At 45.5% G+C, this 18,042-nt stretch overlaps 1 protein-coding gene across 1 annotated transcript in view; it reads right to left on the minus strand.

The window, feature by feature from the left end:
• Positions 1-18,042, minus strand: part of DHX29 (DExH-box helicase 29) — a 1,426,484-nt gene that overhangs the window by 1,372,697 nt on the left and 35,745 nt on the right. The window contains exon 3 of the mRNA XM_069627279.1: positions 120-233. Coding sequence (XP_069483380.1) covers positions 120-233 — 114 coding nt within the window. The remainder of the gene's footprint in view (positions 1-119; positions 234-18,042) is intronic.

Genomic DNA, 18,042 nt, shown 5'->3' on the forward strand with positions numbered 1-18,042 from the left:
AAACACCCTAAAATGGGCATCACTCCTTTGATGCCTGTACCCCAATTTAGAGCTATTTGTATGGACCTTCCCCTCTCTTTTTTCAGGTTTATCACTAAAAGCAGTCTTGAATTTCATACCTGCAGTTTTTTAGAAGTGAGTCTTCCAGAAACTGGTCCCTTGTCTGTAATTTGGCTTCTGTGCTCATTGATCGCTGTGATTATCCTCTTCTCTAGGTTATTATCAATCACAACCTGTTGGAAGTAGAAAGTCAACATGAATTAAACACCCTTGACAGACTGAACATTTTCAGCCCACTGTGCAGAATTGCTTGCAAATACATTTGTATTAACTGTAAACCAGTGCAACATGGAGATTGTCCATTACCATTTACGTTTTTGAGAATTTGGGTTTAGTTTCAAGGGTTTTTGGGTTTTGAGGCGAGGCCGTGCCTAACACCCATCTCTCATGTAATAACATTTCTCACTATAGAGTCAAGGCGCTCTACTGCACCATTACCAGATACAAATGAATCACAGGGAACGGCTCTGTTGGAACTTTAAGAATGGTGGGTGGCACAGTCCAAGCAACTTTGCAGCCATTTATGATCTTCAAGCAGGCGCGTAGCCACAACAGGCAAGTAGTGAGATGAACAGTGTGAGAAACATGGTGGCATCCTCACATTTACTCGCCTAGGGTCTTTTGCTCAGGTGGCCAGGGTAGGGCCATCGCTTTTGGATCCCGACCCTTGGGGCGGACAAGCGAGGGAGGATCACCTGAGTAGGCGGTCCTTGGGGAATGGGGAGAGGATGCCTAAGCGCAAGACATGGTATCCTCCCTTTTCCAATTTTGACTTACCTTACCCTGCCTCAGCTTTTGTAGGATATTGCTGTCCCTATCCTACCTTTGCCCTTGAAATCCAACCACGTACTGAGAAGAGGAAGACAACCCCTAGAGTAATGCAGATTACACATAGAAAAAAAATCACTTTATTATTGGGACGAAGTAGAGGCGGTCCTGAAGACTACAGTTCTGCAGGTCAGGCATGTCCCAAAAATTGGTGTAATTGGAGTCAAGCAGAGAAGGCCAAGGACTCCCACCTGAAACCCCTTGACAGGGCCCAGGTGTATAACAGGCGGAGCACACCAGAAAGACTTAGTCAGCAGCTAGGCAAGCAACAGGGAGGCTGCAAGGCCGAGTCCAGCAGAGGATCTCTTTTTGTGTGGAGGCAGCCGTGTTGGGACTGGGACCAGAGCCAGGTCGCTGGCAGAGATCCCAGTAGACATGTGCGGCCCAAGGCAAGTGGGCCATATTGTGATCACAGGCGTGGGAACCTCCAGCACAGTAAGCTGAAGAGAAAGGAGAAAGGATAAGAAAGGTCAGCACAGCCTAAGACAAACCGGAGGAGAACGGAACGCCGAGATGCTGGAGGGAGACACACCGTAGCAGAGTGCCTTTTGGTGACGAGGGAGCATTGTCTCCAGGGAGCCGGAGAAGGGAGCCTTGGGAGCAGGGAGTCCCTTTTCTGTGACCGACAATTCTCGTCCCCCAGACTGGAAGCAACAGTCTAGGGGTGTCTGTGGGCCAGACAGCAGCATGGAAGCAAGAACAACGAACGCTGCTACCAGTGAGTTTCTAAGTCTGAGAGAAACCTGGTGCGCATGTGAAAGAAACAAATACAGAGTAGGGGAGTGGTCACGTGCAGACTGCATGTTTTCTAAAGCCTCCGAACATAGAAACAGAATGAAAGAAGTTAATAAGAATCCTGAGGGGAGCCAGTGAAAAGTAAGGAAAGTGAAAAGCGAGCATAGTGAAAAGGGAGCAAAGTGAAAAGGGAGCAAACCGCCGAATATGCAATATTGACAAGAAGTGAAAGCTGATGAAAGCCGACAAGGAGTACTAAGGAAGAAGTAGTCCAGGAATGGTTGGAAGGTTAACCCTGATGTGAGAAACTTACAGCTTTGTTGTGAAAGTGTCAAGGTGGCAAGAGGTCAGAAAGAGGGCAACTGGTTGCGAGACCTGTAGTGGGTGGGCCAGGTAGCCGGTTAACTCCGACTAGACCAGAAAGCCCTAACCAAGTGAAGACAATGGTGAGAGCAAGAAAGATTGAATATTGCAAAATGCCACAGTGCTTGAAGCATGGGAAAGGGAATTATTTTTTCAAGAAGTAATATTTTAAGTCCAGAACTTGCGAAGGGAGCTAGAGGTTGAACACTATTTTAGTTGAATCATCCCTACACTATATTTATATATTAGAAGTGAGGGCAAGCATAGGGTTTTTGACAGACAGCATTTTGTTTCAACTGACAAGACATCCCTTAGTATTATTTAGGTAGGGAACATTCCCTCCTTAGAGTTAGGACAAGATAAGAGCTACACCACCTCGACAATTCAAATATAAGTTTTGAAAACTATACTTTGGTTGTCTGTGTCAATATCTGGATACCATGCTTTTCTCACAGCAGTCAGAACACCACCAAGCATCCTCTTGTCGCCAGGTCTTGATCTCTAACTAAAAGCTTCATTCCATTCCCCTTCTGTTGGGGAGAATGTTCAGTATAGTGCTAAATTCCTCCCACCTTAGAGACCCCCAGCTCTTATGCTGAACTTTGGTACTTTGTACTTTTAATTCTATGTGTCTTCTGTGTTTCTTTTGGTTGTGGAGTCTGACAGACTCCATAGGCATCTTTTTGCATTGCGTCACACAGCACCTACAGTGCAGTGGCACAGGGAAGTCTTTTGGATTTCCCAGGGTTTAAATACCTTCACTTGGATAAACTACTGTTTCCAAGAGCAATGAATTGAAATTGACTTTACTTACACTTGTAACTTTCTAGGGCCAGCACACACTATCGTACAATAGGGTGCTGGAGGGGTTACTTAGAATCCGCTTTGTCTAGCTTATGTAACATTTTTATGTTACCCTTTCCTCGACGAAGGGCTGGTGCCAGCGGTTTACTTTTAAACTACTGTGGTGTGCATTTACCACGGGCTGCGTACGTAGTTGCACTAAAGCACCCAAGGGTGCCATTTTTGTCAAAATGGCCCTGCTCTTTTTTCACCATTTCTTTGTGGAAAGGTCCTTCTTGAGATTTACTCTGCGCGCCAAACCAGGTTTGGTCCCTTTGTTCGTTTTGCCTTTGGCGGGATTCACGAGTGAAGCCCGCTTCTGGCTACAGGGTGTCTGGCGGGGACAGGAAGCAAGGAAGGTGCCCGAAACGCCCTGTGCTTAGTCTCCTAGGAGAGAGGAATGCACTCTTGGGTGATTTGGCCGGCTGGCTGTCCGACAAGGACAGCCACCCTTGCTAGGTGACTGACAGCTAAGCTGGAATTAATGGGAGAAACCTGCTTAAAAGGCAAGGCTTTTTGGCTTGGAAAGCAGAGTCGACGTCTAGACGAAGGAATCCGAAGAAGAACGTGAAGCTGAAACACCGAAGTGCCACTTGTTTGAAGAATGCCGGTTGCGGTCGGTGACCATCCCATTGCAGTGCATGAGTCCCCAGACGTCCTCCCTATTGTCTCCACAACTGAGGCCCAGGAACACCAGGATCTGCAGAGCTGCACAGGAACAGAAGCCATCTGCTGCACTTTTTCTTCAACCTAAAGGTACTGTACCTTTTGTTGTGTAACTGCACTTGTTCTCGGTTGGTGACACCAGTTATGGTTGCTCTGTGGAGTTGCTGATAGCTTCTTTACTTCACAAGTCTAAACACCTTGTGGCCCTGCTTTAAATTCTTCTTTTCTACAAGGACTTCTAAAACATTGTGCAAGACTTTTACTTACCTGCAAGAAGTACTTCAGCTCACCTAGACTTTTGCCCAATTGACTTTAGCCTAGCCTGGCTCCCTGAATGACTCTTCTGCCCTCTGACATTGTGTTTTGTCTTCCTTTTACGAAGGGGTGAACTAACTTTGCATTGGGGTTACCAGAAGTACTTAACTGCTTCAGAATATTTGTGTGATCTCTTCTTCTGTTCTAATAATCTTTTTTCGTTGCCAAACTCTTAAATCTGATTCTAATGCTAACAGTAGTATATTAATGTCCACAGTGTTCTAGTTACTAAGGTAGGAAGGGTCTGTGTGCCATCCCAAAAGGGTACTTCTTGATGTAGAAATATTAAAAGAGTGTATTTTGGAGTGCATTTGTGTGTTACTTTCATATTGCCCCCTTCTGAAGAAGGCTTACTCTGAATGTTAAATAAATTAATAATTGTTTAATCAAGAAATCTTGTAAGTGTTCATTTAAATACTTGTCACTGAATCTCTGTGTAACTCACCTGCAGCTCACATTGACCCCTCTTGAGATAAGCCTGGTTGCTCAACACGCTAACAAACTCTGTAGTACAGACTTATGCCAAAGGTTGGGTTCCTATTGCCAGGAGGTCAGGGTTGTTGTGGTGCACCCAAAGGGTACTGGATACAATCGTGCCTAACACCTTCATACTGTAATGTCACCACTCTACAACCTGTGGTGGCATACTAGGATGCACATGGCTTTCTATGGAGGTAGAAGGTAGAACCCCTCACCATCTGGGATGTTAGTCCTTTTTCCAGATGGGCCAGCGATCAGCTAATTTAAAAGCACCCTTCTTCCTGTGTTCTGGGCAAGCACATCCCATTTAATACAGTGGTCCTTTTTCCTGCTATCAGGTTAAGTCACCACTGCACAGACGACACAGCAACAGTGCTTACTAATTTTAGGAATGGCCTTGCTTATGTTGCCAGTGTGCAGTCCCTCATGCAGTCACGAATCTCTGAAGTTTGCTTTTGCAGTACTTTGTTTAATCAATTTACTTACCGCAAAATGAAGGGGCAGAGTCCTGTACCCACTCACCAACTCACCAAGCCCCATCAACCCCATAACCTAACCACAACCCACCATCAATTTTCTTTGCACAAAAACTTTTTAAAAGTGCAAAAAAGTTATTCGATCAGTTTTATAGTAGAAAAATGTGGTGCTTACCGTGGTGACCAGTGCTCCAGATAAGAGTTAGATGTGAGAGTATTTTACTTCCCATTTGTAAACACTTGATAGTACATGCAATTTCAAAAATGAACAAAAATGTGTTTTCTCCTTTGCAATAGAGTATAAAGTATATGGGCATTCAGTCGACGTGGGCAGAAAGTTTACTGCATGTAAATTATTATCACGTAGCAGCAGGCCACACCGTGACAGAAAAGCATGCGTCTCTCACACTTATGAGATAAAGCACAGGGTGCAGTAGCACAGACACAGTCTCAAAAATGGAACAGATGAGCACTAGCACTCTGAGGTTGCATTTAAAGAGAAAGCACAACGCCAGCATGAGCTTTTTAAAGTTTCGCTCACAGAACAGGTCCGCTTGAGTAGGAGGCGTGCAGACGTCCCCCACACAAACAGAAAAAGCAAATCAGAGCAACCCCAATGCAGCTTTCATCATGTAGAACATAAGTAGATCAGTTCAAGTTGAAAAGCAAGGTGTGAGAAACCAAAAGGTGTCTCACCCACTAGTCAACCGTGTATCTGTCATCCAGGGTGCCATGACATGGGCATCGCTTTTGGATCAGTTCCTGGGGGTGGACCATTGCGGAATGATCACTTGGGTGAGAGGTCTTCAGGGAGTGAGAGTGGGACACCGGTTAGTGAGAGTCGGTACCCCCTTCTCAGTAACACCTTTACCCCATTCTACCCGGTAGGATATTTAAAAACTCCAACCCCCACTTTTTACAACACAAACACTTTCTCCCGGACAGATCGCTATAAGGGAAAACAGACTAACACCTGCGCCGTGTACCAGACATGTCCCAATACTGTGGTCATACGAGGTTAGGCAATTATCGACAATCACTCATACCCTATTTCCATTACATTTTCCCACAAGGATAAAAAGCAGAGTATGAGAGCACACTCTGAGCAAGGTAAAGCACACGAGGAAACACCAGTTTTAAAAAGGTGGCCGTTTAATGAGAGGAGACGGGCAAAACAGAAGGGCATCGCAAGGAGGGAAGCTCCCTTGACCTTTTTCGACAAGAAACCATTGCTTTCATGTGCTCTTGAGATTGGAAAGCGTAAGACCAGGAAAACAGGTTGAAAAGCCTGCATTGTCTGTCGGAGATACCCTGGGCCCTCCCGCGTCAATAATCAAGGCGGGGAAAATCACCAACGGCCGTGGAACTGTCTTTGGCTCCAAGAACAAAGCAGCATCAGTGAAATCAACACAGCCGATGAGTTGGGGGGACAGATACAAGACTGGTTTGTGTTGAAGCCAAGGTTGCAAGCAGCAACATTGTATGGCGAGCGCTGGAATGAACATTGTTTGAAATGTGTGTGATAAAAGACGCAAGTAAAGTTGAACTGCTGATGAGTGATTGTACTTTGAAACCAAGATACGATACTTTGACAGTGTGGGCCGGCACCATCTGTGCTCAATCGAAGATCTCTGTAAGGTATCCAGCTGAAAAGTGAAAGAGTTGTAGAGAGTTGTGAATCGAAGTGGTCCTGCGTCGGGTCAAGCTAAATCCTGCGCACAGTCAAAAGTATTCGATGTTGATACAATAAAGAACGTTTGTGGCAAAGTAGATAAAATTGGTCCGAACCCGGCAGAGGGAGATCAATTGAAAGCTTTGTGTTAAAGTGATTCTGAGCCCGGCGGAGTGGGACATGGGGTGAACAGAAAATCACCCGGGAATTTGTACATTTTAAATCCTAAAAAGAAAATAAATTTGATGTTTGTCGTGCTGCATCAGGCCCTCTGAAAAAAAGACTTTGAATGGAAAAGAGACTTTGGCACAGAAAGCCATGATGTTGAAGTTTTGAACTGCACCCTTGTACTAGAGCAGCCAGACACTGTGCTAAGCTTGAGTGTGCCACCTTGTCCCAGGCTGAAAATGTGGGGAAGGGAAGCCAACTACTTGAATATCTTGATATATCATTTCTTGAACACTTTTCTTTTGCATAACATTGTTTCCCACACGATTTGCATTTAGAAGTAGGGATTGGCAATAGGTTTTATTAGAATAGGACCCTTTTAATTTTGACAAAACACCACTATGACTGCGTTATTATTTGATGGTCATAGTTTGCTCCCATCTTTAGATTTAGGATTGGATAGGTGTTTTTCAAATAAACACCCTTGAACTGTGTCTGTCTTACTGTTTGAAACCATGCCTTCCTTACAAAGGGTAGAAGATTCTTACACAGAGAACAGATTAGAAATGTATAAAACAGGTGTAACAGACTTCAGTAGTGCACACTCCACTCCCAATATAGAAAGGATATACCATGGATGCTTACCTCATATAGAACAGAAACGTTGTGGGTCTCAACAATCCAAGATCACCACATATAAAATAGATAAGTTGTGGGTCGTAGCAGTGAAGTTAAACTCGCATGGAGAAGGAGCTGCATTGGGTAGGGCAGTGCAAGCACCCCCACACTGAAGAGGTAAATGAAGGGCCTTGGCATTGCACGCTACACTTATATAGAACTATAGCATCATAGGCCTCAGCGATCCAAGCTCCCCTCACAAAGAACACATACAGCATAACCACAGTAGGGGGAGCACCATCCACATAGAAAATGAACAGCTCATTACCCGAGCAGTGCTAGCTCGTCACAGCTAGAACGAATATAACATTGAGAGCAACAAACCAAAATATGCATGCTAACTCTAATCAGAAACGTTCTGCATAGTAGGAATACAATAAACCATAATTAGAAGAAATTCAATCCTAGTACAACACATTTGTGTACAAAGTCAAGGACGGAAACCTTCTGCATATTGCCACTCTAAACTCTCGCTCAGCTGTCAAACACTACTCTGACATCTGCCGCCTCCTGGAGGGAATTGACCTCGATCTCACAGAGACATGCTTCACAGCCAGCTCTGTCAAGAGCTTTGACACTCTCTTCCCGGATGGCTACAAGATCCTCTCTGCACCCAGATCCAACCATTCCGGAGGGGGTGTAGTCCTGATCTTCCCCCCAGTGGATTCCTACCGCTGTCATTCCTACGCAGGCCAACTCATTTCTTGAATGCCTCACCTGAAGGCTCTCTCTCTTAATCTTCTTGCCATTCCCTTACTGTGGCTACCATCTATCGGCCACCTCCATCCTTTCCAAGTGGGCGGACCTCTCCTCTTCTCTCCTGGTCTCGACCACTCAACTCCTCCTTCTTGGAGACTTCAACATCCACCAGGATGCGTCCTGTCCTTCCTCTAGATTTTTCTGCGACCTCTACAACCTTCTCTTACTCTCCATTCTTCCCTCTGGCCCGGCTCACTCTGCAGTGCACACTGTGGATGTTCGGATCTCTTCAGACCTTCACCTTTTGATCCCCATCACCACTCCTCTCTCCTGAAGTCATCACTTTCTCCTTTCCTCCCAGCTCATCCCTCAGGCCAAGCCAACTCCAGCACTGCCACCTACCTTCTCGATTATCCGACCCATGAAGCGTGTCACTTGAGGCTTTTGCCAACATGATCTCGCCCCCCTCCACCCACCTTGGCTGACTCACACCCTGACACAGCCCTTTCCATGCTCCACTCTGCTATATCTGATACTCTCGATGTTCTTGCACCCGTCACGAGGATTCACTTGAAGCCCAAAGCCAAGTGCAACTCTTGGTACGACTCAGACCTCGTCACCCTTAAACACAAGTGCAGGGTGAATGAGAGGAAATGGCTTGCTTTAGGTACATCCTCTGACAAACTGGCTGCTGCCTGCTCCAAAGGCAATACTGGCTCTCTGTTCGCCCCAAGAAGAGAGCCCACATCCAAGCCTGCGTCTCTGCGGCATCTAACAACTCGGCCAAACTCTTTAAAATCTGCAAGGAACTGGCCAATCCTGCTGCAGTCTACATCTCCTGTCCCCTCACAGGCCCTCTGCACGGCCCTGGCTTCTCATTTCATCTCTAAAACTCAGAACATCCTGTCCTCTCTTCTCCCCCTCCTCCCTCTACTCCCTCTACTCCCTGCTATTACCCTCCTTTGAAACACTTGTGTATAGGCACGTTATAAATGCCACATCATATCATATCATATCCTATCCTTCTCTGCCTTTCCCCTGTTCTCCCCAGACGAGGTTTCTAGACAAGTCCAATCTATGAAAGTCTTGTCAAAACAAGTTCACCCCTGTTCCTCCAAAACCATCAAGGACCAAATTGACACCCTGGCTCCTGCTCTGGCTGACTTCAGCAACCACTTTTTCTCCACTGGATTCTTCCCTTCCCCCGTGAAGCACTCCCTTGTGCACCCTCTTCTTAAGAAACCCTCTGCCGACCCTTCATGCCTGGCTAACTATCGCCCAATCGCCATCACTCCTTTCCTGGGCAAACTCCTGGAAAAGCTGCCCATCTCCCAGCGTAATCTTCACACTGAATCGGTTGACTGTCTCCACGACCATCAGTCTGGCTTCAGAGCTGCCAGAAGCACGGAAACTGCTCTTCTAAACATCCGTTAAGACCTACTCTCCAACCTTGATTCCAACATCACCTGTGTCCTCATCTTACTTGACATCTCTTCTGCCTTTGGCATGGTCAACCATGCCATCTTGCTCAATCGTCTCCGGGATAACCTGGCTATCAACGATCAGGCCCTGGCTTGGCTGACTTCTTTCCTCTCCGATTGACCCTCCCAGGTCCAACTTGGGTCTCTCCTCCATCTCTACCTGTGGTGTTCCCCAGGGGTCTAACCTTTCTCCCTGGCTGTTCAACCAATGCCTGGCACTTCTTTCCCACCGCATTGCCGCCCTCTACCCCAACTTTGTGTTATGCGGATGATACTCCGCTCATTTTCAGGCTGCCTTCAGCCACCTCTTCTTCTCTCATCTCCGATTGTCTGCCTGCTATCCAGGAGTGGTGTGCCGGCAATCATCTCTGCCTTAATGCCAGGTAGCCTGAGATTCTTCTCATCAGCACACCTGTTCAGTCCTTTCCTGTCACTTTTGGCGGCCTCTCTTTGCCCTCTTCCTGCTCCCACCTGAGGCTAAAACCCTCTGGTCATCTTCGACACCACACTTTCCATCTCTCCTTACATCTCTGACGTCTCCAAGTCATACTGCAAGCTGAACCTCCTCAGAGGTTTTCTTCCATTACTCTCCTTCCCCCAGAAGCTCACTGTCTCCAATGCTCTGGTTCTCTCTGGGCCAGACTACTGCAACAGCCTCTTTCTAAATCTGCCTGCCTCTACTCTCCACCCTCTGTAACTCATCCAAAACACGACTGCGAGACTTGTCCTTGGCCTCAAGCCCAGGGATTGCATCTCTCCAGGACTGAAATCTCTGCACTGGCTCCCAGTGGCAGTTAGGATTAGGTTCAAAACCCTCTGCATTGTCCACAAGGCCTTCTGGGGCCTGGGGCCTCCATACCTTCAACTCCCTCTTCCTAAATATCTTCCTTCTCAAGCTCTTCGCTCATCCGCCTCCAACTCCCTCAGGGTCAGTTGCTTCTCCAAGCAACGAGTTGTTGGTAGATCTCCTTCTGCTAGGGCCTCCCTCTGGAACAGCCCCCCAGCCTCTCTGAAACTTGAGGAGAACCATCTCCGGTTCGGGAAGCACGGCAAGGCCTTCCTCTTTGCCTTTGTTTTCTCGCCTCCTCTCCCCTGCCGATCTCCTGGCTTAAATTGAAACTGCACTGGTTACCCAACTACCCTCTTATCTCGGGCCCAGGTCATCTCCCTGCTAGTTGCACACTGCCCCCCTGGCAACTCTTGCACTCGGGGACTGTTTATGTACCCCCACAGCCCTCGAAACCTGATGTCTGCACTTACCCTTGCACTTGCCACCAGCTGGCCACACTTTTTATATGTGGTCTTTATTTATTTTACTGTTCTCCTATGTACTGCACTGTCCCCTCCCAACATGAATGCACACAGGGCCTGACCGGCCAGACCTCGGAGCAGCCGAAGACGCCACGCAGAGAGAAGTTTAGTGTTTGTGTGTGATGTGTGGGTAGGGCAGTAAAGGGTGGCCCAGGCGATGAAAACCAATAAAAGAAAAGAAAAAAAAAAGAATTACACATCTAGCAAATGCAGAATGGGATGGGCAGTGGGTTTGGGGTAAAACCCCCCAAAATTGACACTTTGCTACTCATTGAAGGCTGCACCAAATCGGCCAAATAAATGCAGCCTTTTTGGTATGCAGCCTTCAACGGGCAGTATACAGAAATGTTTTTTTTTACAAACAGGAATGCAAAAAAACAAAACCAGCAGGACTTAATACATCAGTACCCCTATGACCATTAAAAATGTACATTAGGCTTCCAATGCAGTATATTGCACCCCTGGTGAAGCCAAAACTAAATCACTGATGCCATCCTACTACTCCCCAAACCCAATCTAGCTTTCACCACTGCGTAAAAAATCAGGTGCTTAAAAAGCACCCCTCTCCTAAGAGCCTTATGGAGTACCAAGGACCATATACTACAGGGTTGCAGTGGGAATTCTACCAAAGTCCATCTGACCAAAACAAAAAGGTCAGAGATTCTAAATCTAAAAAGCAGGTGTGGAGTGTGCAAAAAAGGGAACTTCAGAACCCGCCCCCCCCCCAAAATGCAATTGTGCCCAGACACCTAAAGATCAGGAAATGAACAGTTCCTTTAAACAAGGAAGAGGTTATTGAGCTATGACCAACTGGGATAAAATGAAGTGGAAATCTCTACAAATCTCTGGCGCATCCTGGAAGTGCGTCTGAAGTGTAGAGACTGTTGCGACTGGACGCTGCTTCACTGTGTACACTGCCAGTTTTCGTTTGTGTGTGCCAATTTGAAGGCTGCCGAGAAACACGGACTGGGACTGCACCAGTGGAGACCTGCTACTGAAGTAAATATTGACACTGCTACTGCCGCTATATATCTCTATGAGAGAGAGAGAGAGAGAGAGAGAGAGAGAGACAGAGAGACAGAGAGACAGAGAGAGAGAGAGAGAGACTTTGCCTCTCCATGTAGTGCTTTGTATAGCCTGGTGACACGCCCCTGCCCTGCCCACCGTCACCTTCATAATCCAAGTGCATGCGCATCCTGTTCGCGCATCCTTGAAGTGCGTCTGAAGTGTAGAGACTGCTGGGACCGTTAGGAAGGGTGGGCGGCAAAGGCATCCTTTCAATTTAGCAAAGAAATACAATGCAGTTAAAACGTTAGTCTCCTTTAAAGCCTTTCCTGGGCCACTAGTTAGAAGGCTGTGGGCGAGTAGAAATTTATATTTTCACTCATTGCCTTTCAGTTTACTCCTTAATTATTCTCATTGTTAATTATTGCATATTATAGGTGCTTTACGGCATTCTAGTTTACGGTCTCAATGTGCATTTGTGAATTTGTTGTTTAAGCAAAAAGAGCATTTTCTCCTTACATTCTCCAAATATGGTAAATGGATTACGTAGTGGGAGGAAATTAACAACAGAAATCGAAAACAATAGAAATTGACCATACTGCCACAGCCACACCTCACGCTATGGAGGATAACCTTTCTACTGCCATAGGAGGAAATGGTGTTATTGAACCGAAAGATCAAGCATTGGTTCTTATGCTGGACAAGGAGGCGTCCAATGCCACAGTAGATTCCGTAATACCGGACTATGCTGTAGCTAATATTGTAAGCACATCTATTGCTCTCATCAATACAGGTGTGATGAAAGACCCCCTGCAATCAACGGCTATGACAGAGTTTTCTATCCCCTATCCCTTGAGTCAGACGCTTGACGAATCACAAATGCAGACTAGACTCCCTTTTGATGCAAATACTATCCATATGGAGGATAACATCAATAAGAAACAAGCTCTCTTAAAGGCACCCATAGATGACACAAATGCAGCTATGGGCCTTCCTAAAAAAGTATCTTTGCATTGACAAAGATGCCAATAAACTGTCCGCAAAGAGATGGGACAAGGAGTGTGAGATGCTGAATGACAGTCTCGACAAAGATGCAATAAGGAAAGAAAAGGGTATAGAGTGCTTTAACAATCACCTTGCGGATATCTCAATGTTAGCCCCTGCCATAGAGTCAATTAGGGAAATGTATCCGACTTTCACATGAACCTTCTACCCCTGTTAATCAAAGAAAATATGGAGTTGAAAATGTTTTTCTTTTCTTCAATAACCTACCCAATTACTCATACACTGTGCCCTCTCGCTATATACCACAGAGAGAGGGCCGACAAATAGGTAGTATTTTCTCTTCAGAAACTCATGTTCCGGTTGTGATAAATGTACAAAATAACAGCTCCCCTATTGCCGAAAAGACAAATAGCCTGCCTCGTCAAGGAAATAATGGCCTGGAATGTTCCATAAATCTACAGTCTTCCATTATTGAGTCAGATATCACTGCCTCTGACCCATTGATAGCCCATGACACTGATAGGTTACAATTTAACCGAGAGGCCTACTCTGTAATTACTTGGATTCTCAATCTGCTAGACAAAGGTCATGAGCAGACTCATGGAGAAATTCGATTTTTACAACTCCAAATGACCGAGGTAATTGCTAAAACCAGTAGAATTGAGGGTCTGCTTTTCACTTGCGATGCAATCTCTGCGCTGACTCAGAAGCACGATGAGAAAGCAAAGACTCACTCTATGGCCACACAGACTAAAACCTTTGCTGAGGGGGTGGCTGTAAGTCCAAAGTCGAAACCTCGGCCTGATCGGCAGCCAGAGGTATTACTTCCACAAATAGAGACATCGAATGCTTCAAAAACTGCAGAACTGTTAGCTATTGTAAAGGCGATGGCTTCAACTCTTGACTCTGTCATGCCCAGATAAATTAGATGTTTCGTCCCCGCAGGTTAATGCGGAAAGAATTTCTCCAGATAGCCCCTCTGTACTCACTGACCTAATTGACCTCTCGGGGGAATACTATAGAATCGAAGGGGGCACAAGAGATGTCGGGTGAGGTCATTTGTCTAACAGAAGCTTTCACCACAGCTCTTACAAGGAAACAAAAAAGAGCATTGGTTAGAGCTGAAAAACGAAAGGTCTCGGATAAAAGAACGAAAGGCAAAGCCGAAAGAAAATCCAAAAACCAAACAAACAAAAGTGACAAACACAACTCACATATGAAAGATCTATGTAACTTATCGGGGGCCGATACAATCATCGACTTGAACCAACTTAATGAAGAGTCGAAAGTTCTACTCAATCTCTCTGAGCCCAATCAAAATGCGCAATTTATGATAAAGTCTGTTCCTGTTGTACAAGATGCGCTAGGTATTAAAGACATGATTGGGGTGAATCTACCCGGTATTGATAAAAGGTGTTAAAATAAGTTCTACCCAATCAAAAAATCAAGTCGGGTTGCTACCCAACACGACAAAATATGAGATCCCTATATTTCTCCCAGCGACTGTAAATAATGTCCAAAAACAATATGTACTCGCAAACTTCTATCCCACGCTAGGGGTGAGGAAAACAGAGAAAGTAATCCTTGGGTTAAGCAACGATCAGCATACAAAAGTTTTATGTAAACCTAAGGAAACTAAACGCAGTGATCAACAACCTGTATTTGCGGACCGTAAGGCTGAATCGGAAGTAGAAGGATAGAGAGGTGATGCATGAGGACTTAGTCAACACAAATCTGAAGATGGTCACGGAATAATGGCCCCCTCGAAAGTAAGCAGTATTGTTCATAAGAAAGAGCCTACTTGTAATGGTCTTTCTTGTTCATCGAATGAACTTAAATCTGCTACAATGATGGGCTGGGAAAGTGACCCAAATCGTCATGGTAAAGTGCGGTTGAACAGAGATTTTCTGTTAAATAATCTACAAGACATACCAGCACTTCGCAGTATTAGATCAAATGACATTGAATGGGTCAAACTTGCCTCCTTTAACAACAACAGAATGACATGCAAGTTTTCTTCCCCTTTCATAATGAAACTCATATGGGAACAATGGGAAGATCTACTATCAATTGGACTAATAACTTCCTTGCTTATGTCTATTGAGGCAGCTATAGGTTTTGTTGAAACTCCCCTTCCTCTCATAGAGAATCAATCATTGAAATCTGTACAAGGTGATGAGTTCAAAATTGATGAAAATACCTTGAAACAACTAATGGCTTTTGTATCAGTAATTAAGGGGTTGCCAAGATTTGACTCAGAAATAACACAATTAGGTTCACAGCCTAGACCGATAGGCGATTTATAGCTCTGCTAACCTACGAATGATTTATTGGAATTCCAAACAGCTATGTCCGGTGTTAGGAAGAATTCTCTGTTTAGGCTGAATTTCCTAACCTAGTGAGTCCCCCAGCAGCTTTGCTGGATTTTTGGGGTTTATTTTTTTCTCCTGCCAAGAGTGAGACTCTTTTACCCTCACTCTTGGACATGACTTGAGCGTGTTCTCTGTGACTTGCTATGTGCTTATGGGCTAGGGGGTAATTTTCCCCATAGGCCATCATTGGTTTTTGAATGTGTGTTACACAGCACCCTCAGTGCAGTAGCACAGGGGTGTCTTAGAGACCCCCAAACATAGACTCCACACCCTGGGACTGACTACTGTCTCCCTGGGTCAGTAAAGTTACCATTGACTTTACTAGTCTTAACTTAGGAACTTAACCAGTACAAACCATCTTACTGTGGAGGTACTGGTAGGGGCAATTAGATTGCCCCTGGGTCTGTTGTCAAAGGGGTACTGTCCCGTCCCCCCTCGCCGAGTTCTGGCTGGTGGCAGTGGATACCACGGAAATATTCCACCGGAATATTTCCCAATGGGATTCCCCATTGGTTTTTGATGCACCACTTTTTGGTGCAATGTTAAAGATACCGCCGGTTTATTTAATTAATATAAATTCACCGGTTGGGATTTTTTGCCGGAACTCGCCGCCAAAATGGCGTCTAGGTTCACTTCAGTAACCCTGAACCCGAGTCGAGCCTTTGTTCCACTTTTGGCGGGCTTCTGCACAGAAGCCCTCCAAAGTGGTGCCATTCTGTCTGGGTACCACAGGGGGTATGGGAGGGGGTTTAGGCACCCTGGACCGAGTTGCCTTGCCAACTCAGGTCGCACTCTAGTGTGATTGGCCCAAGTGGTGAGCCACCCCGCTCACCACTTAGCATGTTTGAGTGACAGCTAGGCTGTATGAATGGGGGTTTGCTGCATAAAAGCAGGGTTTTTGGGACTGGTTCTTGAGAAGTCGCCACAGGACCTAAGAAACCGAAGAGGGAGAAGCCGAGCCGACCTGCCAAGACGACACCACCGGTGAAGCCCTGCAGAATCGTCTCACCACTTTTCCCGACGACAGAGGAGATCTCCCGCCGGAGAGTCTTCTTCCCTTAACTGGTGGGGACAACCAGTTGCTGCCTTCTTTTCGCCGTCCCGACGCATCTCGTGGCCGCCTTGCCTGTGCCAAGCACCCCGGCCTACCACTTTTTACCTCAACCGCGAAAGAGGGGTAAAAATCCTTTGTGACCGGAGAACTCCACGGCTGGCCTCATCCCTGGTAGTGCGAGATCACCTCTTCCTCGGGACGACGCCGCGACTTGCACCCACTACCAGGAACGACTACCACCGCTGGAGGAATCTTTCCACTTTTAAAGGTACTGTGTTCCGCCCGGCCTCCCTTGCCACCGATTGTACGGGGTAGATTTAGCCCTCGGCTCTCGAACCTGGGTAGGTCTGGGACACCCTAACTAAACTTTTCAGAACCATAGTAAAACCGTTTTCTACTCACCTGCAAAGACTTGTGACGTTGTGTGATCTTGGGCACATTTTCGCCTGGCTCCCTCTAATGCGGGCCCCGAACTAATTCTCCTTGTTCCACTATCGACTGTCTTTGCTAACTTTATGTGAAAAGTGTTTTACCTTACTGCTCTTTATTTTTGCCTTTTTCCCTCCCTTTTGGTAATACTTGTTGGAGTACCATCTAACGTTAAGCGCTCACCTCTGGTTGGAAATAAGTGGTGTTAACTTCAGAATTGTCCAACAAACGAGTAGGGATGTACATATGAGTAATAGTGACTGTGTTTGACTTTCTTATCGTTTCTAATGTGCTAGTGTAATTTATGAGTGTACCTTTAATAAATAAGTTTATACTTTTACACCTAGCTCTGGTCAGTGTTTGCTTGTGCTATTGTACCTCTGTACCTATTATGTATCCTCTGTATACTGCCTAACTCTTCTTGAGGGAAGTCTGACTGCTCAGCCACAGCTACCACAGTGAATCTGTGTGGTACAGACTGCTACCAAGTGGGTTTACTGGCAACACCTGTAGACTTAAATCTTTTGCAGTGGTCCCAGAGGGAACTGCACAGGTTTCTGCCTAACATCTGGATGTCATTTTTTGCAGGAAACTATGTGTCAAACCTCTTTTATAGTAGAGGCTTTCTAGGCACATACACAGGAGGCTAAGCGGGGTCTTTAGGGAAGACCCTCAGGTGGTCTAGCTATACTGATTAATAATGCTTGTAAATGTTCTACTTTAATCAGTAGCTCTGATGCAATATTGGCTATTAAATATCTGATGAAGAAAATTTCTCTATATAGTGATCTTATTGATATGGGTCTATTGGAACAAATATTCTATCTCCTTAACCGACTTATTCGATTAACTGAATCTCCTAATAGAGGGAGCACTGATAGCGAACCAGTCAATTCGAATAATTGTTGGTGGTGATTTTAATGCTTTTTGTCATGATATCGAACTTTATTCAGATGCCAAGAAAAAAACTCATTCTGAACTTTCCAGGAAAAACGGGCAAACATGGATACATTTCTTCTTAGAATGGGACATGCAACCTCTGCCATTCATTCCTGAGCATTACACCTGGTTTAGAGGAACTAATAGTTCCCTGATTGATTATTTTTTTATCTCTTCGGAACTTTATCGCCACATAGCTCCTGCTAATATCATTAATCCAACTCTTGGGGATCATATGATTATTACTTTCGTTCTCCAACTTACTTTTGCCCGTTTCTCTGAGGAAATTGCTCTAACACTGATCGAATCTGATCGTCAGAATCTATCAGTGAGATTGAACACCTCTGCTGTCAAAAGCTTTTAAATCTTATAGCTCTAGATAGGGAGGTTGTTACTAGGATTGTTGCGGGGGTCCTTCAATGAGAGATATTGAAGCAAAAAACGTTTCACGAATACTATTCCA

Source organism: Ambystoma mexicanum, chromosome 6p (assembly GCF_040938575.1).
Source record: "Ambystoma mexicanum isolate Mex_15411 chromosome 6p, UKY_AmexF1_1, whole genome shotgun sequence".
NCBI classification, from domain to species: Eukaryota; Metazoa; Chordata; class Amphibia; order Caudata; family Ambystomatidae; genus Ambystoma; species Ambystoma mexicanum.